Genomic DNA, 26,788 nt, shown 5'->3' on the forward strand with positions numbered 1-26,788 from the left:
TGTCCAATGTAGACCAGATTTGTGTACTTAAAAAAGGCCACGTAAGCTTAAATGAGACTTGCCAATTAATAACTGCTTCCATGAAACCAATGCCACTCTATAAACTATATAAAGCAGCCGGATTTACGGATCCCAGTTCCTGAAGAGGTTGTCACAAAAACACTGAAAGTTTAAGGATAACTTCAATGGATGCTGCACCTTATTTGGAGATTCCTGTGGACATTGACTTCAATCTGGTGAGAGAAGCCTGAATAAATAACTCACTGAGCTTCCAAACGATTATGCTTCACAGCGGGAGATACCAAGCGGCAAGAACTTGAGATGGAAGATTGGGAGGAGCCTGAACTGAACTGTATCGGAATTAGAACGAGATTTTCACTCTGCAGCGGAGAGTGTGCTGATATGAAACTTCCTGGCAGATTAAAACTGTGTGCCGGACCGAGACTCGAACTCGGGACCTTTGCCTTTCTCGGGCAAGTGCTCTACCAACTGAGCTACCCAAGCACGACTCACGCCCCGTCCTCACAGCTTTACTTCTGCCAGTACCTCGTCTCCTACCTTCCAAACTTTACAGAAGCTCTCCTGTCTCCTACCCTCCAAACTTTACAGAAGCTCTCCTGCGAGGAGAGCTTCTGTAAAGTTTGGAAGGTAGGAGACAAGGTACTGGCAGAATAAAGCTGTGAGGACGGGGCGTGAGTCGTGCTTGGGTAGCTCAGTTGGTAGAGCACTTGCCCGCGAAAGGCAAAGGTCCCGAGTTCGAGTCTCGGTCCGGCACACAGTTTTAATCTGCCAGGAAGTTTTGTATCGGAATTAACACAGCATTAAAGGTAAACCTGACCATTTGGGGTCCTGATGGGAAATATCACTGCGAGGAATCTCATAATGTGCAACATCTCTTTACCTGTTCTAAGAGTTCCAGCATGCTCATCCTTGATGAATTACAGCAGGGAAGCAAGGTAGCATTGGATGTAGCACAATTTGGGGTGAGAAACCTAGACCTCCAGACCTAAAAAATGGAAGTGAACTATGGCTGATACTAGGCAATGCACATAACAAAGAGGAAGAACTCCATAGTTTTTTAATATAAAGTTTTTTTTCAAATAAATCGTTTAATGGCTTCACCAGTTTTGACTGATTTGTCATTATCGATAGTACTTGGATGAATTTTCTCATGTTGAGAAATCATGTTGAGTCGTACCTTCTACGCTGTCTAAGGTGGATCTACAACGATTAGAACATGTCCAGTTAACGTGAACACATGAGCTACTGTGCATTTTATTCTGTACTGTGATTTTTATGATGTAATGATCAGCCGTGAGGACTACACATCAAGCGCATAAGATGCTTTTTGAATTTAAATGTTTTATTTATGACAAACCTTTGTATAATGTGCTACATTTTATCCACCAACATGACAACTTGGCATGAAGTTCCAACTCAAAACGAACACGTTTTATAACAAAAATATTTGAAGACCTGAAGATGACAGCAAAGACTGTAGAAACCAGTTGTTGTAAATAAGGAAATACTTATGCGAATTTGGCTTTAGAAAGATTTTGTCAACAGCACATAAACATTTCGCAGGCGATGGCTGTGTCTATGCACCCTAGGAATCTCCTCCCAAGTCCTCTAGCAGGAGCCTTATGGAAATGTCGACTCCTAGTATGCTTCGACGAAGATATCGCCTAACAACTGGAGATATAGTCACATTAAGAGCACTTTATTTAATATCGAACCCAGTAAAGACTGATTATGTGATGCATTGATGTGACAGGACAAAACCCAGTGGCGGACGTACCGTGACGGAGTAGGAGAACTCTATGATGTTGAAGTAGTCTCCCGGCTGCAGCTCGTCCAGGATGGTGGTCATGGCTTCCTTCAGCTGCTCGATCTTGCGGCCCTCCATGGAGCCGGACACGTCCAGCACGAAGATGGCATGCTTTCGCAGTGGGGGCAGGTCTTCTGGGGCGAAGAAGTGCACGAAGTATCCCTCGTACACCTGCAACCACTCTTAAGCTTACTACAGGTTAAGTGAAATATATCTACACAAAATTTTTCTCATCTATTACGACAACAGCACATAATCTATGATGACTTCACTTTTCAACATAGTGCAATTGGTCCATCGCTGCGTAAACATCCCTATATCCTCACAAAAAAAAGGCAAAAACAAAGAGGCAGCAAGCCAACTCTACATCAGAATGAGTCAATGATCTCTTACGTCACCTTTAAGTGGACCAAACTAAGAGAAAGCCGACAGGGCGAGATCAGAACTGTATGAAGGATGCTCCAATATCTCGAAATGAATGTTCTGAAGCGTTTTGATTGTTTGTGTGGGCGAGAGTTTTCATACAAAAAAGAACCCCATTTGACAATACACCTCAGCGTTTATTTCGAGTTCCATGCTTCAACTCGTCGCAAAGCATATCACCGTTATGTTGCCGTCTACCCCACGTTCCAGAATTCGCCATTGTGCTTCCTAAAAACTAATGAGCATCAATTTTCCTGTAGAGGGTTGACGCTTTAAGCTCTGTCGCTTGCTCTCTGGTTCAAAGTGATGCGCCCTTATGCCAACTCGGAAATAATTGGTTTCAAAAATATTAACTCTTCATTGTTGTGTTAGACCAGTAACCACTGACAGGTTCTCATACAACTGTGCTTGAGCTCTTTGGGGCCCATGATTCTCACCACCTTATTTCACTCTGACTCCAACTTCATTCTCAGTATTGTGTTTGACAAAAAGTGCAGGGGGTTGTCTGTCTGAACTTACATCGCTTCGCCTAAGCGGATTCGTGGGACCGTTGCAGTTTCTTTACCCAGAAGTTGGGGAACGGCCGAGGCGCACAACATAAAGAGTAACATAACAGGGCAGTCCGCTCGCCACTCAGCGGCTGAAGTCTCTGGCTTACGCGAGTGGTAGAGACACTCCAATGAGGCTTGCCGTACTCGCCTTGCATTCAAAGAAGGACGGGATTTTCGGTATTCTGGCGTACGGCACTGTCCGGTGCCCGGCTAGTGGATTTGCGTCTTAAGGACTGGTTGACAACATCTGGAGAGAACACTATTCTTGTAGAGGCCAGAACTGCTGCTATGTGAACGGGACCTGGTGGAGTTACCTCGCGTGCGTTTGGGGTGTTGTAAATTCTGAGCTCTATAAACAACACTGGCGGAAGTAAAGCTGTGAGGAGGGGGCGTGAGTCGTGCTTGGGTAGCTCAGATGGTAGAGCACTTGGCCGCGAAAGGCAAAGGTCCCGAGTTCGAGTCTCGGTCCGGCACACAGTTTTAATCTGCCAGGAAGTTAAATTCATTCAACACTCTGATTCGCCAATCACCTCTTGACATCAGCCAGGAGTTCCCACAACAAACTGTGATAGGACAGTGTGCCCTGATTGGCCCTCTACTTGAAACATTCCGTGATGGTAAATTATTTAACATTGTAGTTTCACACAATTGGATATAAACAAATAAGATTTGGCTGACGCGTTTGCTGCGTGTTAGCGCAAATGGGGAGTCGGGTGCAGGGACGCATGGCCACAGGGACTCGGATTGGTAGTCGCAGAGGCGACTTCGCATGCTCGACGACCTAGCGTGATCCGGAGATTCCTGGTTGGTGCATAACCCATACTGGCCCACATCAAGAAGAGATTGGTGAGCGTAAAGTGCACCACCAGCTTTTTAGGTGGGAGTTATCATTTTACTAGGGTACTCTGAAGCCACAGTGGCGTTAGATCCCAGCTCTTCTCTTTTGAGTTAGGACACCAACCACTGCATAGTAAAAATCAGATTCGTCGAGTCTGTTTACGTTATCGATGGAATGTGCAACTTAAAATCGATTAATAGCCTATCATGGCAGATTCGTGTTTTCGAACTGTTGGTTTTCTTGTGTACGAAGTCAATCTTTTGTAATAAGCCACCAATTTCTTTTGATTAGAATTTCACTTAAAGCAGGTAGTGTTCCCTTCATCTCATTTTCATAACCGATTGTTTTTAAAATATACACTCCTGGAAATGGAAAAAAGAACACATTGACACCGGTGTGTCAGACCCACCATACTTGCTCCGGACACTGCGAGAGGGCTGTACAAGCAATGATCACACGCACGGCACAGCGGACACACCAGGAACCGCGGTGTTGGCCGTCGAATGGCGCTAGCTGCGCAGCATTTGTGCACCGCCGCCGTCAGTGTCAGCCAGTTTGCCCTGGCATACGGAGCTCCATCGCAGTCTTTAACACTGGTAGCATGCCGCGACAGCGTGGACGTGAACCGTATGTGCAGTTGACGGACTTTGAGCGAGGGCATACAGTGGGCATGCGGGAGGCCGGGTGGACGTACCGCCGAATTGCTCAACACGTGGGGCGTGAGGTCTCCACAGTACATCGATGTTGTCGCCAGTGGTCGGTGGAAGGTGCACGTGCCCGTCGACCTGGGACCGGACCGCAGCGACGCACGGATGCACGCCAAGACCGTAGGATCCTACGCAGTGCCGTAGGGGACCGCACCGCCACTTCCCAGCAAATTAGGGACACTGTTGCTCCTGGGGTATCGGCGAGGACCATTCGCAACCGTCTCCATGAAGCTGGGCTACGGTCCTGCACACCGTTAGGCCGTCTTCCGCTCACGCCCCAACATCGTGCAGCCCGCCTCCAGTGGTGTCGCGACAGGCGTGAATGGAGGGACGAATGGAGACGTGTCGTCTTCAGCGATGAGAGTCGCTTCTGCCTTGGTGCCAATGATGGTCGTATGCGTGTTTGGCGCCGTGCAGGTGAGCACCACAATCAGGACTGCATACGACCGAGGCACACAGGGCCAACACCCGGCATCATGGTGTGGGGAGCGATCTCCTACACTGGCCGTACACCACTGGTGATCGTCGAGGGGACACTGAATAGTGCACGGTACATCCAAACCGTCATCGAACCCATCGTTCTACCATTCCTAGACCGGCAAGGGAACTTGCTGTTCCAACAGGACAATGCACGTCCGCATGTATCCCGTGCCACCCAACGTGCTCTAGAAGGTGTAAGTCAACTACCCTGGCCAGCAAGATCTCCGGATCTGTCCCCCATTGAGCATGTTTGGGACTGGATGAAGCGTCGTCTACGCGATCTGCACGTCCAGCACGAACGCTGGTCCAACTGAGGCGCCAGGTGGAAATGGCATGGCAAGCCGTTCCACAGGACTACATCCAGCATCTCTACGATCGTCTCCATGGGAGAATAGCAGCCTGCATTGCTGCGAAAGGTGGATATACACTGTACTAGTGCCGACATTGTGCATGCTCTGTTGCCTGTGCCTATGTGCCTGTGGTTCTGTCAGTGTGATCATGTGATGTATCTGACCCCAGGAATGTGTCAATAAAGTTTCCCCTTCCTGGGACAATGAATTCACGGTGTTCTTATTTCAATTTCCAGGAGTGTAGTTATTAATTGATTTTATGGCAATTAACCTCCTTAAGGTCTCGCGTTAGGGCCAAATTTCAGATAGCGTATTTCCAGTGTGTTAAGTGTATCAACACTGGGTCTTAAGGAGTGTGTCAGAGTCTAGATAGAAACTGTTACTGAAGTCAGACACGAAGTTCACACATGCAGGGTACTGCAGTATTGCTCGGGCTTTACAAAGTTGACCCTGTTATGAATGATGCCAAATGAAGAATTATGACATGTAGGTACATTTGGTGTGTCACTTCATCAACAATCACTCGTCAGTTACTCAAATTCAGACCACAGACTTGCACCGTATTGGTATCAGCAGAAGATGTGACTAGACGTCCAGCTTTCCTCGTCCTTAAAACTTATTCGGCCGCTTTTGAATTGTTCACTCCACTACCAAAAACTCCACCATGTTGAAACATCATCCCCGAATTGTGCAGAACATCCATTACAAATTTCAGCTCTTTCTAAACCTTCAGATAAAAAAAAAAAAAAAAACTCTTAACACAGTGTATGGGTTTTCGTTAGCGCAAAAATGGTAGTACAGTCACTTATTTTACAAGATCGAAAAGCGAATTGATGTGATAAGTGCTGAAACCTGTTACAAGTGATCAGTGCCGTCTGGTGGCTGGTGACCGCACTAGGCCGCATTGCCATCCTAATGACGATTAGAAAATTGCAGATACCTATCGACGTATCATATTGTCATGTCTGTGGCAGATGAAACCATGCACTGATGATTAGAACCCATAAAGCTACCAGATTACATGGACTTTGATTGCTGCTTCCATCCACAGTTCAAAATAGTCCCAAACATTTTCCATGAGATTAAGATCTGATGATTTAGCAGGCCAGTCGAGGTACTGCAGAGTGCCAGAGTGTTAAAGTAGGAAGGTGTGAGAACAGCCCTGTAAACATTGTTATCATCATCTATGATGATGATGATGGAGTCTCCACAACATTCTCATCATGAAGATATAGAAGAAAGGACACCACTTTACCATTCCGAATTATGAAATAAACGTCCTGGTTCATGTTTAGGACAATTTGAGTCGAGTGGTCCCAAAGTCATAGTGCGAAAAACAACCCCAAAACACCACAAAACCACTTCCTGTCTGAACTACACATTACACGCACTGCATATTAAATGCGAGTAATTCACTGGATGAGTAATTCACTGTATGAGTAATTCATTGGACCATGTTCATTTGGAAACTGGTTCAGGGTTCAATGAAAGCAACAAAACCACTCTTATGTGAAAACAGTTCTTACTGCCAAGACATGACGCTCTTCTACTGTCCCTGTCAGATAGATCTTTCTTTACGATTACTTTTCTTACATGGCAGCGAATGGTAACTTTTCCTCACAGACATGTTGGAAGTCCACTATAATACACCAATTATCAGGCAGCTTCGTTCACAATATAGGCATGGGCGTGTCCAAACACGATGGATCATGCCATTCTGTCACATTTCCGCATCGACTCATGTTACTGCACTGGTTCCGTACAAACGACTGCCTCACACGCACCATTTCACTAACACGGCTTACGTCAGTGATGGAGGATCACATGAGCGCCTGGTACTTCTAACCCAGGGGTGGCCAAGAATTCGGCTCACGTGCTTCGCTGCACATTTCCCTGACCGCCACGCCACACTCTCTGTGAACGAGGGTGGGAAATAGGGGGGAATTACGAACGTACTGCATTTAAATGGCAGTACAGTCACAATGTATACGACTTGCTTTTGGATTTCACATTCCTCATCAACAGATCAAAAACAAACAAAAATTTCTGTATTATTTAATTATTTTTGGTGAGCTTAAGACATAATATTTATCCGATACAAATTGTCGGCATATGGGCAGATGCAGAGAATTTCACAGATTTTCGCACTCAAATTGCCACGTAACCGTGATTTATTTAGTTTCATAATCGATAAAAAAAGTCTTTCAGACAAAAATCTCGATGGAAATACTGTAGCACTTTTGCCACCTCATTTTGTAGATACGGAACTACCTGAGGAAAACGATGTATCAATGTTACATTGGCATATGCACAGTGGCGCATTCAATTTTAATGGCAAACTGTCTCTAAAACAGATGTAAGATTGACAGTGCTCTCGAATTGTTTAGGAAACTATCTTTGTAATTCTTTCAAGGCTACAGTGAATTCTTCAACCCTCTCTTTTCTTTAACAACAGTGATCTTAGGGAACCAAACTGTGTTTGTCAAAATGTGCTCCTTCTATACCTCGATTTTATTTTTATATGCATCCCCCATCAAACCAGAAAGACGTTGTTCCTCGCCTTGCAGTATCTTACTGTGGGCAGGGTGCAGTCAAGTCCACTTACAATGCGAGGTCTGCAATTCATTCCGGATCCAACTTTTGTTCCTGAACATTTTTTCCCCTTCATAAATTCAACAATAGCGAGTTTTAAAGCTAAAAATCGTTCCAGGCTTACTCCTTGATTTAACCAACATACTTCGCAGTAATGTATGAAGTCTCCATACTCTTCGTTCAATTCCATCAAAAACAGTCGCAAATGACAGTATCAAATATGTGTGACTTCAGAAATTTTACTATTCGTCCAAACAATATCTTCAAGTGCAGCCTGAGTCGTGCGCGGCTCGTGTTCATTCCGTTTATTGTTTGTCATCTTCTCTTACGGTACTGCCTCCTCGTTTTCTTATTCCATTTACTGGTGTCACTAACTTCTTGCCTTATCTGCCCGTGAGTGCCAGCAGCAGCGTTTATCGACAAATGCACTGTCGTACCATCTTTCGAGCGACCGATAATATTTCGGGTCGTCGTGTGTCTGGCAGTCAGTTGGAGACAGACCAGCAGTTCAGTCGAGGACGGAGTGCCGATGAGGTGCGAGGAAAAAAAAAAAAGTTTCTTGTTTGGTATGTGGCCTTCAGCCGAGTTTCAGCCTTTCAAAATTAAAATTGAAAATTCCTTGTGCCTAGGCCTTAAGAAGTAAATTTGTTTCAAGTTAGTGTGCGGCCTTCAGCCGAGTTTTCAACTTATTTAGATTAAACATTGAAAATCTTTGTCTCGGCCTTAAGCCGTAGCACTGTTCTTGATCAATATGTGGCCTTCAGCCGAGTTCTATGGGAAAAATTTAAATTAAGGCTTTCAGACTATTTATATTGAAGATAAAAGAATTTTTTTTATTCCAGAAGAACTCCTGTACCTCAATTCCTTGCCGCTGCCTTGTGTCTTGGATTTTCGATGTGGCCTTCAGCCGATTTAAATTAAATCAAAGGACGTCTTTCGTCAAAACCTTGAGAGTTTTTGATTCTTGCTTGTGTGATTGTGTGTTTTAACAAATAAACTTTATATGTTGAGTGCAACTGACAGTAACTTATTTTTGCCCCTTTACACAAATATAACCTCATCCGCTCTGTCCTGCTATCCCAGGGATTTCACAGCCTGCGTGCAAACTGAAGTGCTTCTCAGCGTACTGAACAATGAATCCCATCTGTGGATCGTTGTAATTCTTTGCTCTATCATTGTCAACTAATTCTTCAAATTCTTTCTGCATGGTATTGTAATATCGTTTGCTAGCTTGTAGTACCCATCGCTTATGCGACTAAGTAATATGTACTGAGAGTTCTCATCCCTCTCTTCTGTCTTTCCCATGTTTAACGGCTTGTAACGATAGATCTCTAGACTGTTTCCTTTTGTGCAAACATCCACTGGACCTGTGAACGTGCTTCATACCACGATCAACCAGCGAAGGGCAAACGGCGCTGACACTACCATTTTACCGACCTGAAGATGTGCCGACCGAAAAATGCTACATCGATACTAAATGAAATGTAGCTCTGTGCCGAATACTTCCGGGAAGGAACGAGCATTGCCGATACAGGTGGAACCTTGGCTCACCCGCAGCCCGCCCGTGGCCCGCACACTCGGCCTGCGTCAAGTTTGGCACGCCGTCGCTGGCCCTGTTCTAAACCACGTACAGGGCTACAAAGCGATCAGTGCGCTCATTTAAGAGGGTTCCCTCATTTAAGAGGTGAGGGGGAGCTTACTAACGATCTCCTTATCTTAAGTCATCATTCAACAGTCCTGGTGGTACTGCTGTGGCATGAACCAGCACCTTTGGTATCAGGTACCAGATGGTGAAGTGGTACTCTTCAGCATATGGCGATACTATGTATGAAGTGGTGATGTGCCTCCAGCGCCAAGTATGTCAGGTATTAGGCAGTGATGTGGTGCTCTTCAGCATCTGTTCAGCATTAGCTACCACCTGGCGAGGATGTACTGAGGAAGATCTGAGCTTTTGAGGTACGAGATCGTGGTGTGGTACTCACCAGCACCTCGCCGGCCTGCGGGTCGCGGTCTACGTCGTACTGCACGACCAGCTGCCCGCTGAGACCGTCTTTCCCCGACTGCAGCTGCTGCTCCGGTGTCGGTGCGTAGTGGATGTGAGCGGACTTTGCTGTTGGTCTCTCTACCGTCACCAACGCGTTAGCTGGAACGGAAGAAACAAACTGAATCACTATGCTGCAAGGTAAGATGCTTCGCAGCAGCAGTGAGATCATGATTATCTCGTGGTCTTACGTCATCTTTTATATGAGCCACGAACTCTCCACTGCCCTTGAGCTTCACTAGTTCTGAACTGGCGGCTAGAAGCTTTGAACAAAGTGGTACGCATCTGAAAATCTCTCTCTCTCTCTCTCTCTCTCTCTCTCTCTCGCACACACACACACACACACACACACACACACACACACACACACACAAACTCACACAAACACAAAAGCAAACGTACACTGCATATGCACACAAACACGAACACAAATGATTCTATTTGAGACACTAACGTAAAGTAGCAGAAACATTAAGTCGAGATCTTAGCTATAATTAGGCTAATCAGAACACTAATCCACCGTCGAAAATTCGCGACTTTTTTCCCTGGCATGAGCCAACAAACGACCACGTGCCACTTTTAATTTCTTACTCGTCCTTTTATCTCAGTATTCATCTGTTCAGTGTGTTTTTCCTTCCTGTATTCTGTTCACTTCAGCCGCGTATTCTCACTTTCGTACCTTGCAATTCTTCCATATTCAATTATTTTCTCCTAAACACTTCTGTCAGTTCACTTTTAAGCCAGAAAATATTTGAAGATATTTTCAGTTAACTAGTGACTTGCTTTCGATATCAATGTCTGCAATATGTTATTCTTTTTTTAGCTACATTTTGTTAAATTAATTGTTATTTCGTAATTTCCGTCCTCCAATAGCTTTTCGTGAGCCTAATAATTTCCCAATGATTCGTCTTTCTCGAACTTCTAATTCATCTAAATTGTAGTTTAGTGGTAGACATTCGCTTTCTTGTAGACATTATGGCTTCACTAGTGCACTGTAATGGCTTATTTCTGGATGTTTAGAAGGTCTTTCAGTTGTACCCTAAGCTATTCCATTTTATATATCATTTCTGCGATACTACCTTTTTCGAAACCGTTTTCTTGGACTACATCGTCAAGACGTGTAAATTTTTTAACCTTTATCTGCCCAATGCGTGCTTTCAGAAATTTCGACACATTTCTAATGCTTGTTAAAAATTTTTTTTTTTTTCTACAGTGAATGTTAAGCCGGTCCTATTGGCTATTTCTCCTAAAAGATTAATTTGTATTATAACAAAAGTGACGCTTTTTAGTAAGGATAGCAAAATCCCCTGCAAATGCAAGGCAGTTTACTCCAATATTAAACTGTCTCGCTGTACTTTATGGAAGTGTGAAATCTGCTGTATTTTTTTTATTTTTTTATCAGCGGTAAAAAATCAATACGTCATACCCCACACTTCGCAGTGGTTGCTTAGAAGGAATCGTATGATGCACCTTACATCGAGGAAAGGTATGTTGCTAATTACTTGGTGGAATACAATAACTATGCTAACAGATCAGAGAACACTCATGCGATCCAAGTGCTAACATCGCTATTTTCTTTCGAAAAGTAAACTATTGGAGAAACTTAAGTTCAAACAAGACGTGTGATCGCAATAGAGTGTCCTACAGCTGCTCGGGAACCTCAGTAGTCTCAGCATTTGCATCGCCAAGGGCTACTTCTGAAACTAATGGATCCTGTATCTACTAATGATCCTAAGAAGTTATTGCGTGCCCTTACCTCAATACTGCATTTGTAAGAGGACTTATAATACATGCAGAACGTTAGATGTGGATGCTGAGAAGTTCAAAAACGTAACTCCTGCAGATATGCATACACAGCAATCGTTGAAACATTGTTGGGAATGGTACCTAAACAGAAACGTGTCGACAGTACTCTACACTTGAAAGCTGCTGTCCCTGTTAGCTACTGAACTGAACGATAGAAAAATGTCATTTTAATTTCACAGTACAACTGAGGATCCGTTTTCGCTAAAGAGATACTTACCTGTACGTACATATTTACACTCTAAATTTTTCAAAAATGGCTCTGAGCACTATGGGACTTAACTTCTGAGGTCATCAGTCCCCTACACTTTGAACTACACTACTGGCCATTAAAATTTCTACAACAAGAAGAAATGCAGATGATAAACGGGTATTCATTGGAAAAGATATTATACTAGAACTGACATGTGATTACATTTTCACGCAATTTGGGTGCATAGATCCTGAGAAATCAGTACCCAGAACAACCACCTCTGGCCGTAATAACGGCCGTGATACGCCTCAGCATTGAGTCAAACAGAGCTTGGATGGCGTGTACAGGTACAGCTGCCCATGCAGCTTCAACACGATACCACAGTTCATCAAGAGTAGTGACTGGCATATTGTGACGAGCCAGTTGCTCGGCCACCACTGACCAGACGTTTTCAATTGGGGAGAAATCTGGAGAATGTGCTGGCTAGGGCAGCAGTCGAACATTTTCTGCATCCAGAAAGGCCCGTACAGGACCTGCAACATGCGGTCGTGCCTTACCCTGCTGAAATGTAGGGTTTCGCAGGGATCTAATGAAGGGTAGAGCCAAGGGTCGTAACACATCTGAAATGTCACGTCAACTGTTCAAAGTGCCGTCAATGCGAACAAGAGGTGACCGAGACGTGTAACCAATGGCACCTCATACCATCACGCCGGGTGATACGTCAGTACGGCGATGGCGAATACACGCTTCCAATGTGCGTTCATCGTGATGTCGCCAAACATGGATGCGACCATCATGATGCTGTAAACAGAACCTGAATACATCCGAAAGAATGACGTTTCGCCATTCGTGCACCCAGGTTCGTCGTTGAGTACACCATCGCACGAGCTCCTGTCTGTGATGCAGCGTCAAGGGTAACCGCAGCCATGGTCTCCGAGCTGATAGTCCATGCTGCTGCAAACGTCATCGAGCTGTTCGTGCAGATGGTTGTTTTCTTGCAAACGTTCCCATCTGTTGACTCAAGGATCGAGACGTGGCTGCACGATCCGTTATAGCCATGCGGATAAGATGCCTCTCATCTCGACTGCTATTGATAAGAGATCGTTGGGATCCAGCACGGCGTTCCCGATTACCCTCCTGAACCCACCGATTCCATATTCTGCTAACAGTCATTGGATCTCGACCAACGCGAGCAGCAATGTCGCGATACGGTAAACCGCAATCGCGATAGGCTACAATCCGACCTTTATCAAAGTCGGAAACGTGATGGTACGCATTTCTCCTCCTTACACCAGCATCACAATAATATTTCATCAGGCAACGCCGGTCAACTGCTGCTTGTGTTTGAGAAATCGGTTGGAAACTTTCCTCATGTCAGCACGTTGTAGGTGTCGCCACCGGCGCATATCACAGCATCTTCTTTCTGACGGTTAAATTTCGCGTCTGTAGCACGTCATCTTCGTGATGTAGCAATTTTAATGGCCAGTTGTGTACTTAAAGCCAAGTAACCTAAGGACATCACACACATCCATGCCCGAGGCAGGATTCGAACCTGCGACTGTAGCAGCCGCGTGGTTCCGGACTGAAGCGCCTAGAACCGCGCGGCCACAGCGGCCGGCTCTACATTTTTTCAAGAGATACTGTAGCACAACGAATATTATTGGATGCTTAGCAAAGACTAGAAAAATGTTTCTGTACTCACGTTTAGAGTCCTCGTCGGGTTCGACTTCGTTGCCGGAGCGCAGTTCTGGTACTCTGAGCGTCGTCACGTTGCTGCTCTCCTGTATGTACACGTCCACCTGCAGGTCCCGCACCACCTGCACAGAACACTCCACTTGTCTCCTCACCATCTTCACAATCGTTTCTCTACACCGCACAGTACTTGTGTTCATTGCAGAGATGATGGTGTGTATAAAGTAAATCCACAGTAATGCGCAAATTGACTTGATGAAAGGGAGACGGTTTTTCCCTTTGTACACTCTTGAGAGCTGATGCGGATGAGGGGCATCCTTTCAAAACGTATCAAATGTAGCCGAGGCCAAAATACAGTTTAATGCGTTTTCACCCTGATTTTGGTATGCTTTTTAACACTTGAGTGAGATCGGGTCAGTTCGTTATTATTTTCTGCAGTAATTTAGTACTGAAAAACATGAATCGGGTCAGATCGTACTGTGTACATCACAGCCGACGTTTCAAAAGGTATCATGCTTATGGTCATATTTCCCAGCCTGCATTATCAGCCCGCTCTTTTGTTGGCTGTTCCCACAGTTTTCATCTTGCTGCTCACAGTGTGGTGTTGATTGCATGACTCTGCACTTTCGACCACTATGAAGCGCAATTTCCACGTGAGAAAGGGATGAGATGAGAATAAGAGCTGCGAAAACTGGAAAACAGCGTGAAAAGGAAAATTTGGAAATTTGTGGTAAGGTCTTGTGAACTGCAGAGGTCATCGGTCCCTAAGCCTATACACTAAGCTTCCTTTTCACGCCGTCGGAGGTTCGAGTCCTCCCTCGGGATGTGTGTGTGTGTGTGTGTTGTCCATAGTGTAAGTTAGTTTAAGTTCGATTAAGTAATCTAACTTTAACTTACACTATGGACAACACACACAAACCCATCCCGAGGGAGGACTCGAACCTCCGACAGCGTGAAAAGGAAGCTCAGTAAGTAATAACACCTGACTTACTTTACGAAAGATCATTTTCAGTGAAATTCGTAATGTCGGTGCACTGATGTGTTATTCGCGGGGAAAAGGTTTCATAAACGCCTAATTTATACTTTGATTGAGCTTTACTCACTGTAACTGTTCCGTGAGGAGACGCATTTCGCTTTAGGTACTTCAACCGAGATCCACATTTAAGTAATTTTGAGCCACTTGTAATCACAAACAAAGCAAATTCAAGTGTGAAAGCATCCCAGTATTTTACATGACGAAATCGAAAAAAGTGACGTTTGCAGCATACGGAACGAGAGTATTCGCCAATGACACAGGTCCAATCACAGGCTTCAGGGTGTGGGAAGCGATCAATTACAACGTTTCACTGGCTATTATTCCCGCGGTACTGCCATTTATTCGACAAGAAGGTGAGCGCTTTTTCAGCATATGGTTTTCATGCTGTAGAACAATGCCCTGGTCAAAAAGATCGCCACACCTTTGGCCAGTTGAACACGTATGGAACATGATAAATAGGGAACTTACTTTTTCCCCAGGGCCTGCAAGGGCCATCGCCAAATTGCAACAAAAGGTACAAATTCTTGGGACAATCTATCGCAAAATGCCGTTTGGCAAGAATACGCGCTTGTGTTGTTGTCCGAGGAGAGTACGCTGTTTTGATGAGACTGTTTGAGCATCCTTTACTCTGACGTGTGTGTTTCATTTGGTCTGAATTTGTTATCATACACTCCTAAAATGATGAACTACTACCTGTCATCTCACTTGTCAATAAAATAACCTTATCACGCAGGGTGCTGCATTTTTTTTTCACGGCAGTTTGTATCTGAAACTGCGAAAAAGGTGGAGGAAGATCAGTGTGTGTGTGTGTGTGTGTGTGTGTGTGTGTGTGTGTGTGTGTATTTATTTATTTATTGTTCCGTGGGACCAAATTAAGGAGAAGTTTCCATGGTCATGGAACGAGTCAATAGATGAAATTATAACACGATAGTAGAAACAGATAAAATGAAATGTAGGAAACATATTCAGGCGACAAGTCGTAAGTTTAAATAAAGAAAATCAACAATGTAACACTGGAATTTGCTTAATTTTTCAGCTCTTACAGGAGCTCCGCGACAGAATAGAAGGAGTGAGCCGTGAGGAAACTCTTCAGTTTGGACTTAAAAGTGTTTGGGCTACTGCTAAGATTTTTGAGTTCTTGTGGTAGCTTATTGAAAATGGATGCAGCAGAATACTGCACTCCTTTCTGCACAAGAGTCAAGGAAGTGCATTCCACATGCATATTTGATTTCTGTCTAGTATTAATTGAGTGAAAGCTGTTAACTCTTGGGAATAAGCTAATATTGCTAACAACAAACGACATTAAAGAAAATATATACTGTGAGGACAATGCCACAATTCCCAGACTATTGTATAGGGGTCGACAAGAGGTTCTCGAACTTACACCACATATAGCTGAACAGCCCGTTTTTGAGCCAAAAACACCCGTTTTGAATCAGAAGAATTACCCCAAAAAATAATACCATACGACACAAACGTATGAAAATATACGAAGTAGACTACTTTTCGTGTTGAACTGTTACTTATTTTAGATACTGTTCTAATGGTAAATAAAGCAGCATTTAGTTTCTGAACAAGATCCTGAACATGGGCTTTCCACAAGCCACATGTGTGTGTCAGCTATAGCTATTTCTAAAGTCAGGAATTGAGCTTTCATTCCGATAGCGACACCTTATCACTGATCACATGTGAAGTCGTTCAGAGGTGTTACGCAGCGATAAGGCCTGACACAATGGCTTCTGAAGCGTAATGTCACCAACAGTGCTGACGATACCTCGGCCATCATCTCTGCACATGCCTCCGCCTTGGTCTCATGCGAAGGAAGCATATTAGTAGAAACTGTATCCAAGTGCTTGTGGGAGTCACATACATATTCATACATACACGCTTTTTCCCTCCCACTAGAGGCTGCAGATTGTCCTCAGATCACTTAAAACAATGTTGTTTTTTCGATATGTTTTTGTTTTTCGAGTATCTCCCACTTCAGGTTGTTCAATATGTAGCTTAAACCTTTTTCCCGTTCTATATACTTGCTTGGTGCAACTCCTTATTCGTGCAGTTGGGTATATTTCCTCCACATGGATCAATTGCCTGGAACTAACAGTGTAAGCATTTTGCATGCCATCCCGTAGGTGAGCGAAGGACAACTACTTTCCTGATGTTCGATCGTTTCATTTCAAGCTTACACGCATTGTTACTGCTAGGTACTTGTATGAATAAGTTTAAGGTTAAAACTATGGATCCACCGCGGCCGTAAACCTATAGCAACTTTAAACATTATTAATATCCACTCAGGAGTTTTTTGGATTTTAAGCCATTATCAAGTCTTACTTGCAAAAAGACGAGTGATAACATTTCTGCGCTGACCACGTTTTCATTTTGGTATGCGTACATCTTGAACACATGCTTCTACATTAATTTGTCGATCTGCTTATAATACCTGCTATATATATTGTCAGTGTAGACATTACTTCGTGACGTACAAGTCTACCAGCGCACGTCTGCTCAAGTTTCTGTTGATGCCTCTGTACGCCAAATGAACATGCTGTCAGCAGAAAAGATGTTGACATGAATCTGTGCTAGCCCCCACATGACAGTTGCATAAAGGACAGACAGTGAAAGTTGTGTATGTTAATAAACTTTTAATTTTGCTACAAGTTTAAAGCCTCAGTGACGCCATGGTTTTTAATCTTCACTGAAATCTTAACAATGGATCAAGAAACCTACAGATGATTCTTCAACCTAGAAAAATTAGATGTTTTAAATCGTTTTTAAAATAGGTATACAGTGTAAGGAAAGACAGGTAATACACAAAATGTGCCAGAACCAAGGTGGACAGTAGGAATAAGTTTTTCAATTGAAAAGAGAGTAATGCAAAGATGTAATCTGCATCTCCTACTCCTCAACCTGTACAACGAAGAAACAATAATGGAAATTTAAAAAAGCGATATAAGAGCTGGATTAAAACTTAGGCTGAAAGCATATCATTGGAAAGAGTCGCTGACGACACTGGTATTCTCAGGTGAAATCGTTCCCAAGTGTCTTGATGAAACTTGGATGTTGGGTAGAAAGGGAAAATACATTTGTTTTTAGAATGAGATTTTCACTCTGCAGCGGAGTGTGCGCTGATATGAAATTTCCTGGCAGATTGAAACTGTGCGCCTCACCGAGACTCGAACTCAGGACTTTTGCCTTTCGCGGGGCAAGTGCTCTACCATATTAGCTACCCAAGCACGACTCACGACCCGTCCTCACAGCTTCATTTGTGCCAGTACCTCGTCTCGTACCTTCCAAACTTCACAGAAGCCCTTCTGCGAACCTGCAGAACTAGCACTCCTGAAAGAAACGATATTGCGGAGACATGGCTTAGCCACAGCCGGGAGGATGTTTCCAGTATGAGATTTTTACTCTGCAGCGGAGTGGGCGCTGATGTTCGCAGAAGAGCTTCTGTGAAGTTTGAAAGGTTGGAGAAGAGGTACTGGCACTATTGAAGCTGTGGGGGCGGGTCATGAGTCGTGCTTGGGTAGCTCAGATGGTAGAGGACTTGCCCGTAGAAGGCAAAAGTCCCGAGTTCGAGTCTCGGACCGGTCGGTGCCGTCGAGCCCTCTGGGATCACCAGACGGACAGGTTTCTTGTCCTCAGGTACGATGCCTCATACATTTCTTTCACACTGACCTCAGCAAGAATCTAACAATAATAGAGATATTTTTCCCTCACTGGGAAAGAAAACGTCTTTCAAATATCTTTTGACCTCATCAGATGCTTGTTTACCAGATTTCGAAATTGTCAAGGACATTTGGGGCTTCAAAAAGAGACTCTCAAATTCTCGGCTCAAACTCAACGTTAGTTTCTTTTAAAAAGCCCAGCAAAAAAAAAAAAAATTAAAAAGAAAAAACGTTTTGAATGTCATACCGGAAGACAAGAAACATTTGGTGATCCCAAAGGGCTCGACAGCACAAATACAGCCGTGGAACGTTTCAGCTTTCGATGTTGGAAGAACTTCGTGAGAAGATTTTCAGCTGTTGAATGTTTATGACGTCAATCTCCACCTGAGAAACAGTAAAACCAAGCTACAGTCTCTAGCACATAACCAACTCTCTTGGTTAAGGCTTGTCAGTGTTTTTGAAATATGCCTGACACAAATCAGGGTATTTAGAGGATCACCCGCGAAAATTTGGAAGCCTGCTGAATTTTGTTTCATATTGTCTTCTCCGTCGTGTATATAATATATGAAGCAATTTAGTTTATTTGAAGTGCATGGAGTAAAAAACCGTTATGTTTTAGGCATTTCCTCACAGATTATCAATATCGTAATGTTTTCCTGTCATAATAATGAGTTACTTATTATTTTCATTTAACAAAATACAGGTCGTAAGACGGTAAACTAAAAAACAAAGAAACAAAAAAACGTAAAACAGCAGTTTAAAACAAAAAAAATTATGTAAAATACATAATTAGAATAATAATGAATGTTTGGATATTTTAATAAGGTATGTTGAAAATACTCAGACAGCACATTGTGTATAGCTTATTCTTCAAAAATGGTGGTTCACGAATCAGCTTTATTACACAGTGATGTATGTGGCTTGAAAACTTCCCTAATTTACGATGGAACAAAAGTTTTCTTTTTTCAAAATTAGTAGTGGTGGGGTATTTTGTATAATTTCAAATTACTACAGAAGTTGATTACGGAGTTTTCAAGAACATTAATTACGTATCAAATTTATATGAAAAACATCTCTTATATATCATCGTTTCGAAGATAGTCCTTCTAAAACTAAAATGTTAAATTACCTTTCGGGTTGTGTTTTATCCCTTAAAAGTAAAATTGGGCACAAAAAAATACGTATTGCGCTATTCCTCCCCAACCGCCAAATTTCATCAACATCGTTTATTGACACTTGGGAATGTTCCCTTAGCAGTGAACTTGACGAATAATTACAAAACCTGTTGAATGTAATGAACAGTCTGATGATCACAGAACAAAGACAGAGTAAATCAAAGAAAGGAGGATACAGTTATGTGTACAGCGATGAGATCAGGGACAAACGTAAGGATACTGGGCCCATGTAGCAAAGAAGCTGAGGGATAGTCGTTACTGTGAGAGGCGAAATAACGCATAACGGACGTAACAAGGAGGATTTAAGCAGCAGATTATCACAGCCAAAGAGGGGGCTTTCCTGGCCAAAAGAAGTCTACTGGCATTAAACACCGCCCTTAACTTGAGAAAGAAACTGCTGAACAAGTACGTTTGGAGACCAGCATTGTATGAAAGTGAACCGCGGATGTGGAAAAACCGGAAAAGAATTGAATTAAAGAGTCTGAAGTATAGTGTTACAGAAGGATACTGAAAATTAAGTGGACTCATAACGAAAAAAGTAGGTGGTACTTTTCAGAATCGGCAAGAAAACGAATTTTTAAAAAAAGACTGGTTAGAAGGAGGGGCAGGGGAAAGGATGTGTTAAGTAATCAGGGCATAGCTTCCATTGTACTAGCGAAAGCTGTAGAGAATAAGCACTGTAGGACAAGACAGAGATTAGAAGATATCTTACAAATAACCGAGGACTTTAGGGGTAAGTCCTACTTTGAGATGAAGATACAGGCGCAGGCCACATCAATCGAATCAGAAGTCCAGTGAGAAGATCTTACTGGCTGATGTACCTAACCTAAAGAAAATGATGTGTGTGAACTAGTTGGGACTCAGCCAAGCATTAATTTTACTCTTCCTGGAGTACAGAAATTTACACTTTCCTGTTCTGGAGTCAGGTATGAAGCTTTGTTGCGGTTGGACATGCTGTGAAGATGTGTTTATTAAAGACTCTGTCACAGCTAACATCGTAGTAAAGTGAGAGACTGCAAGTGTCATTACCCGCCAAGTTGTTTACGTGTCTTAAGAGGCTGCGGCGTTGTCCCACGTATGCATTATCTTCCCAGATTTATCGGTCGTTCTCCGTCGTTCTCGGAACTATGACCCAACTCCGTTTGCATAATGGTATTCCGGAAAGTTGGTGCAAGCACCTTTTTATGCGCAGATTTGCAAATACACAACCTGTAGGATCCTGTTGAGCGTGCAATAACAAGCAATTGAGAAAAAAGTACAGAATGTTTTAAAACAAAGTGTCACTTACTCCCACAGAACGTAGTAATGGGCAAAACTAGAAGTTCATGTAACTAAGTATGTCCGAAAACCAATACCTGTGGAGATATGGACCCTTTTACATGTGACATGTAATGTGTAGAGTCATAAGAGATGACATAGCAAATTTCGACTGTACTCACGTATGGGCAGGTGTAAACATTCGAACAGTCATGTAGGCGAGGAATCTGGATCGTTTCAGTATCACTGTATCAGCAAAAATTGTTAATGAGACTAATAGGACACAAATTTTACCAAACGAAGTAATAGCTACTGTGCATCTGCGAGTTTTGCATCATGAGTTACCAGCGTTATTGGTCAACATTACGTCGTTATTATTGTTGTGGTCTTCAGTCCGAAGACTGGGTTGATGCAGTTCTCTTTGGCAATCTATCCTGTGCAAGCATCTTCATCGAATAACTGCTGCAACTGACATCCTGCTGAATCTACTTACTTACTCATCTCTTGTCTCCCTCTGCGATTTTTATCCCCCACACTTCCCTCCAACACTAAACTGGTGATCCCTTGATGTCTGAATGTGTCTTGTGAATGTGTCTTGTATCCCCAGTTCTATTCAGGACTTCCTCATTAGTTGCGTGATCGATCCGTATGATCTTCAGCATTCCTCTGCAGCACAATATTCCGAAAGCTTCTATTCTCTTTTAATCTGAACTTTTTATCGTCCATGTTTCACTTCCATACATGGCCACACTCCAGACAAATACCTTCGGAAAAGACTTCCTAACATTTAAAGCTATATTCGATGTTAGCAATTTTTTATCTTGTTGAGAAATGCTTTCCTCGACGTTGCCAGTCTAAATTTTACATCCCCTCTACTTTGGCCGTAATCAGTTAATTTACTGTCCAAATAGGAAAACTCATCTATTATTCTAAGTGTCTAGTTTCCTAATCCGATTCCTTTAGCATCACCTGATTTAATTAGACTACATTCCATTAACTTTGTTTTATTTCTGTTGATGTTCATCTTATATCCTCGTTTCAGGACACTGTTCATCCCGTTCAACTGCTCTTACAAGTCCTTTTCTTTGTCTGGCAGAATTACAATATCATCGGCAAAACTCAAAGTATTTATTTCTTCTCCCTGAACTTTAATTCCTAGTCCAATTTTTTCTTTCCTTTCCTTTACTGCTTGTTCAATGTACATACTGAATAACATTGTCTCACTCCCTTATCAACCACTGCCATCCTTTCATGCCCCTTGACTCTTATGACTAGCGTTGGTTTCTGTACAAGTTGTAAATAGCCCTTCGCTCTCTGTATTTTACCCCCACTACCTTCAGAATTTCAAAGAGAGTTTTCCAATCAATATTGTCGAAAGCTTTCTCTAGGTCTATCAAAACCTTTCTCTAAGTCTACAAATGCTGTAAATGTAGGCTTGCCTTTCCTTAATCTATCTTCCAAGATAAGTCCCTTCTAAGATAAGTTCCTTCATTTCTCCAGAATCCAAAGTGGTGAACATTACCCTTGCAGAAAGGTAACTACTGTGGTTTATGTACTACGCGGCACTACGCCATTTTCTACGGATCGTGAGACAGTAGTAAACTGCAATGGTTCGTGGGCGATGGATTGGTCGAGGAGGTCCAGTAACATGGCCACCTGTCTGTTCACCAGATATGAATCCGTTAGAGTTGTGGCTACCGGAACATCTGAAGTCAATAGTGTATGCCCAACACGTCAACAATGTGCAGGCGATACAGGAGCGTGTGACCAATGTATATGACGCAATCCGAATGGAGTCAGATGTATTTGAAAGACTGCATAGTTGACTACGAGGAAGCGCTGAACGATGTTTCTGGCTGCGTGATGAACACATGCAGCACTGCCCGTAGTATTTACTTCTACGTAACAGACAGGTTGGAGTGAGAGGACAGATTGAGCGATATCTCAACAGGTAACGGTTTCCGTACATATTATAGCAACTCTAGTTTTGACCATTTTTATTTAAAACGCTGTGTAGCTAGCATTGCAGGTAATTTCACATCGTCTGACAGGCTTGCCTATGAGTATTTCGTAGATATTAATTTTTACTTTGCATAATGTAAAAATAAAACGGAAACTTCGTCTTGCGACACCTTAGAATTTTTCTGATACAATGGTCTTATTTAAATTACGTTCATGCTACAAGTTGTCTCCAAGGAGGTTGAACCTTGACACCTGGACCAAAATACAGGAAGAACGCGTTTGTTTTTTGTTTCATTATGGTCTGAATGAGGTGTCACTCGAGGTAGGGACTAATTGGAAAACTTGCTCTAGAAAGTTAAGGTTTTCAAACACAGTTACGTACCTTCAAATAATTATCTTCTGGAAGCTTACTTACGATGGTCATGACAAAGCTAAACAAGGAATGCAACGAATAGTGGAAATCATCATTATATTAAGAGGCGACGAAATTATAACATGCCGCGATGTTCGAGAGGACCAGTAAACCCCCCCCCCCCCCCTCCCCCGAATAACTAAGAGAATCTAATCGATCGGTTTTAAGAAAAGATAGTATTTCACGCGGCTCAATTTTTGTGGTGTCTTATGTCCTGAACTATGTGTCTCACAATGGTACATTTTGTAGTTACTTTCAGTGGCATACAAGTTGATCCCGTTACGATGTTAAAAACTTTCTGGGATGATGGAGAAATGTAAAAGTATCAATTTGAGGTAGACGACAGAGTACGTAAATTTCGAGAAGAAAATTGTGTATAACGATATATAACTGTGTTTGGAAAGTCAACAGTACAAAGAAACATAGCATGTGGATACTTCTGCAAGATGTGTTGCAAATAGGGTAAGGAGTAAAGAAGTCATAATTTGAAACCACATGCCTGATGCTGAAGATTTACTGCACGAACAACGAAAATGCAGTAATGACCAACTTTTCTCCTTTCATATTTTTGTGGGGGATGTAAGTGAGAAAAAGTTTCGAAAAGGTTTGAAATCACCTGTAAGGCCTGTTGAAAATCGCCGAGTGTTCTCATTCTCATATATCGGACGAATATAGTCTGGATAATTTGGGCGCTCTGAGTTAGTTCGCCTCAAGATATATTTACACTTTGTGACTTGTGTTAACCTTTTCGAACCTTTGTTTATCTTAACGTAAGGTTACGCCTCTTAATGAGTATATTACGACAACTTTTTAAATTTTTGAATTCAGGCAATAATTAAACGAAATATTGAAAATAAAATTTAGCGCCTTCTGTCCAAATAACTGGCTACGAGTACTACCAGAGGTTGGTCTTGTATACCCATTACGACAGTGCTGGAACTCATCAGGATGACACACAGAATCTGGTATGTTTCTTCTCCTCTGTGCTTCCATACGCAGCTGTGTCTGTTTTGATATGACGCTGTATGCTGATCAGGGAGTCGTTTGATACACTACGTGGTGCCCCTCCTGTGTCAGTATCTTCGTTGTACCTCATAGTCGGAGCGCCTGTTTTTTGCAACAACCCAAGGGAAGCCACAACAACTGGCAGTCCGTGGTGCTCCAGACGTCTCACTGTCCGTGCGAATACTTATCTTGCTGCAAACAATTACATTTTCCGATTCAACGTATTTGACAGCTGGGCAAACAATATGTGTATCCTTTCGAGCGCTGAGGTACGGCATGGTCCACCTGAACACATCAATACCATTTTCGCCGAACAGTCGTAGGATTCTGATCAAATTTTGCAACAAATCGCGGAACGAGAGCATGTATGGTTCAGTACATTGTTTGACTCTTCTAGGAACGTAACCTCTCGGAATTTTAATAGTGGACCATACCATAATGCAGAACGCCTCTCTTGCAGCTTTTGCCACTGCAGTTGACCGAGCATTTCCCTGACGCTCTCACGCTTACTAAATGAACCTGTAACGAAATATGCTGCTCTTCTTTCGACTTTCTCTATCTCCTTTGTCAGGCCTATCTAGTACGGATCCCAGACTGAGGAGCAATATTCAAGCATTGGTCGAACGAGTGCTTTGTAAGCTACTCCCTTTGTTAATGGACTACATTTCCTTTTAAAAGGGGCTCAGCACGATATTCTCAAACAACCAACATTCAAATGTTATTTCTAAATGACAAATCCATGGAGAGATCTACCATGGTTTAATAGCCGTGTTAGAAAAGCGCTATGTAATCAAAGAGGACTTCATCTCAGATTAAAGAGAAGTTAAAACCTAGCTGACAAACAAAAACCGAACGAAGCTAAAATGAGTAAGGAGAGCAATGAGAGAAGCGTCAATGATTTTGAAAGTAAGACGTTGTCAACCGACCTGAGTAAAAACTAAGAGATTTTGAAATAATTAAATCAAGACCCTAAGCTGTCTACAGGCGTTGATATACATCAACGGGGACAGTTGAGAAATCTGTGCCCCGACCGGGACTCGAACTCAGGATCTCCTGCTTACATGGCAGTCGCTCTATCCACAGAGGATAGTGCGACTGCATGGATTTATCCCTTGCACGCTCCTCTTGAGACCCACAATCCCAACTTAATGTCCACTCACAACATTCGGACATGTCCGAAAGAACAGATACCATCTTCATTTACTAAGAGAGTTTCGTCGTATGAAAATCAGTAAGTGGGTTACAATCATCTATTCATTCTCGCAGCGACCACACCGACACCGAAACAGAAGATAACAGTGAGAATGCTGAAACACTGAATTCGGCCTTACGAAGTTGTTTCACCGTGGAAGATCGTAACACTGTCCCTCCTGTCAACCGTCGTACGAATGTCGAAATGGCAGATATTGAGATAACCGATCGCGGAACTGAAAAGCAGCTACAATCCCTTAGTAGTGGAAAGGCGTCAGGACCAGATGGGATACCTATAAGATTCTATAAAGATTATGCGAAAGAACTTGCTCCCCTTCTAGCTGCAATTTATAGTAAATCGCTTGAGCGACGAAAGGTACCTAACCACTGGAAAAAAGCGTAGGTCATTCCCGCTTTTAAACAAGGGCCGTAAGACAGATCCACACAGTTATAGACCTATATCGTTGACTTCAATCTGTTGTTGAATTATGGAATATGTTTTATGCTCAAGAATTATGATCGTTTTGGTAAATAAACATCTCCTCTATAAAAATAAAAATCAACATGGATTCCGCAAACAGAGATCCTGCGAAACTCAGCTCGCTCTGTTCCTCCATGAGATCCACAGCGCAGTGGACAACGGCGCTCAGGCTGATGCCGTGTTCCTTGATTTCAGTAAGGAATTTGACACTGTCCCGTATTGCCGTTTAATGAAAAAAATACGAGCAGACTTGCGATTGGATTCAAGACTTTCTTGCAGATAGATCTCAACACGTCGCTCTTAACGGAATAAAATCGACAGATTGAAGTTAATATCCGGAGTACCACAGGGAAGTGTGATACGACCGTTGCTGGTTACAATATTTAAAAAATGATCTAGCAGAAAGCGTCGGATGCTCTTTAAGGAAATTCGCAGATGATGCAGTTGTGTACCAAAGTAGCAACGCCAGAAGACAGTAAGAATTTGCAGAACGACCTGCAGAGTGTTGATGATTGGTGATTGGTGCAGGCTCTGGCAGTTGACCATGAACGTAAATAAATGTAATATATTGCGCATAAATAGGAAAAGGAATCCACTACTATACAGCTACACTATTGATGACTAACAGCTGGAGACAGCATCTGCCGTAAAATATCTAGGAGTAACTACCCAGACCGACCTTAAGTGGAATGACCACATAAAACAGATAGTGGGAAAAGTGGATGCCAGACTCAGATTCATCGGATGGCTTATAAGGCGCTTGTTGGCCCGATTCTCGAGTATTTTCTATCTGTCTGGGATCCCTATCAGATAGGACTGATAGAGGAGATAAAGAAGATACAACGAAGAGCGGCGCGTTGCTTCACGGGATCGTTAGCTGGTGAGAGAGAGTTTTGGAGATGCTAAACAAACTCCTCTGGCAGACGTTATAAGAGAGGCTTTGTCCATCACGGAGATATTTACTACTGAAATTTCGGGACAGCACTTTTGAGGAGGAGTCGGACAACACATTACTTTGTAAATAATAGATTTCAGCTATCAGTCGTCCTTTGGAATTTTTATTGGTTGATATAGATTTCAGTTAGAAACTAGCCATTCTCAATGCA

At 42.9% G+C, this 26,788-nt stretch overlaps 1 protein-coding gene and 1 non-coding gene across 2 annotated transcripts in view; both read right to left on the bottom strand.

The window, feature by feature from the left end:
- LOC124775261 (inter-alpha-trypsin inhibitor heavy chain H4-like) overlaps window positions 1-26,788 on the bottom strand; it is a 208,940-nt gene that overhangs the window by 53,342 nt on the left and 128,810 nt on the right. Inside the window, exons 5-7 of the mRNA XM_047250099.1 lie at window positions 13,509-13,623; window positions 9,752-9,912; window positions 1,799-1,999 (exon numbers count right to left, since the gene is read on the bottom strand). Of these exons, the coding sequence (XP_047106055.1) occupies window positions 1,799-1,999; window positions 9,752-9,912; window positions 13,509-13,623 (477 nt within the window). The remainder of the gene's footprint in view (window positions 1-1,798; window positions 2,000-9,751; window positions 9,913-13,508; window positions 13,624-26,788) is intronic.
- Window positions 431-505, bottom strand: Trnas-aga. Its single transcript has one exon. It is a non-coding gene; the product is annotated as a tRNA-Ser (tRNA).

Source organism: Schistocerca piceifrons, chromosome 2 (genome assembly GCF_021461385.2).
Source record: "Schistocerca piceifrons isolate TAMUIC-IGC-003096 chromosome 2, iqSchPice1.1, whole genome shotgun sequence".
NCBI classification, from domain to species: Eukaryota; Metazoa; Arthropoda; class Insecta; order Orthoptera; family Acrididae; genus Schistocerca; species Schistocerca piceifrons.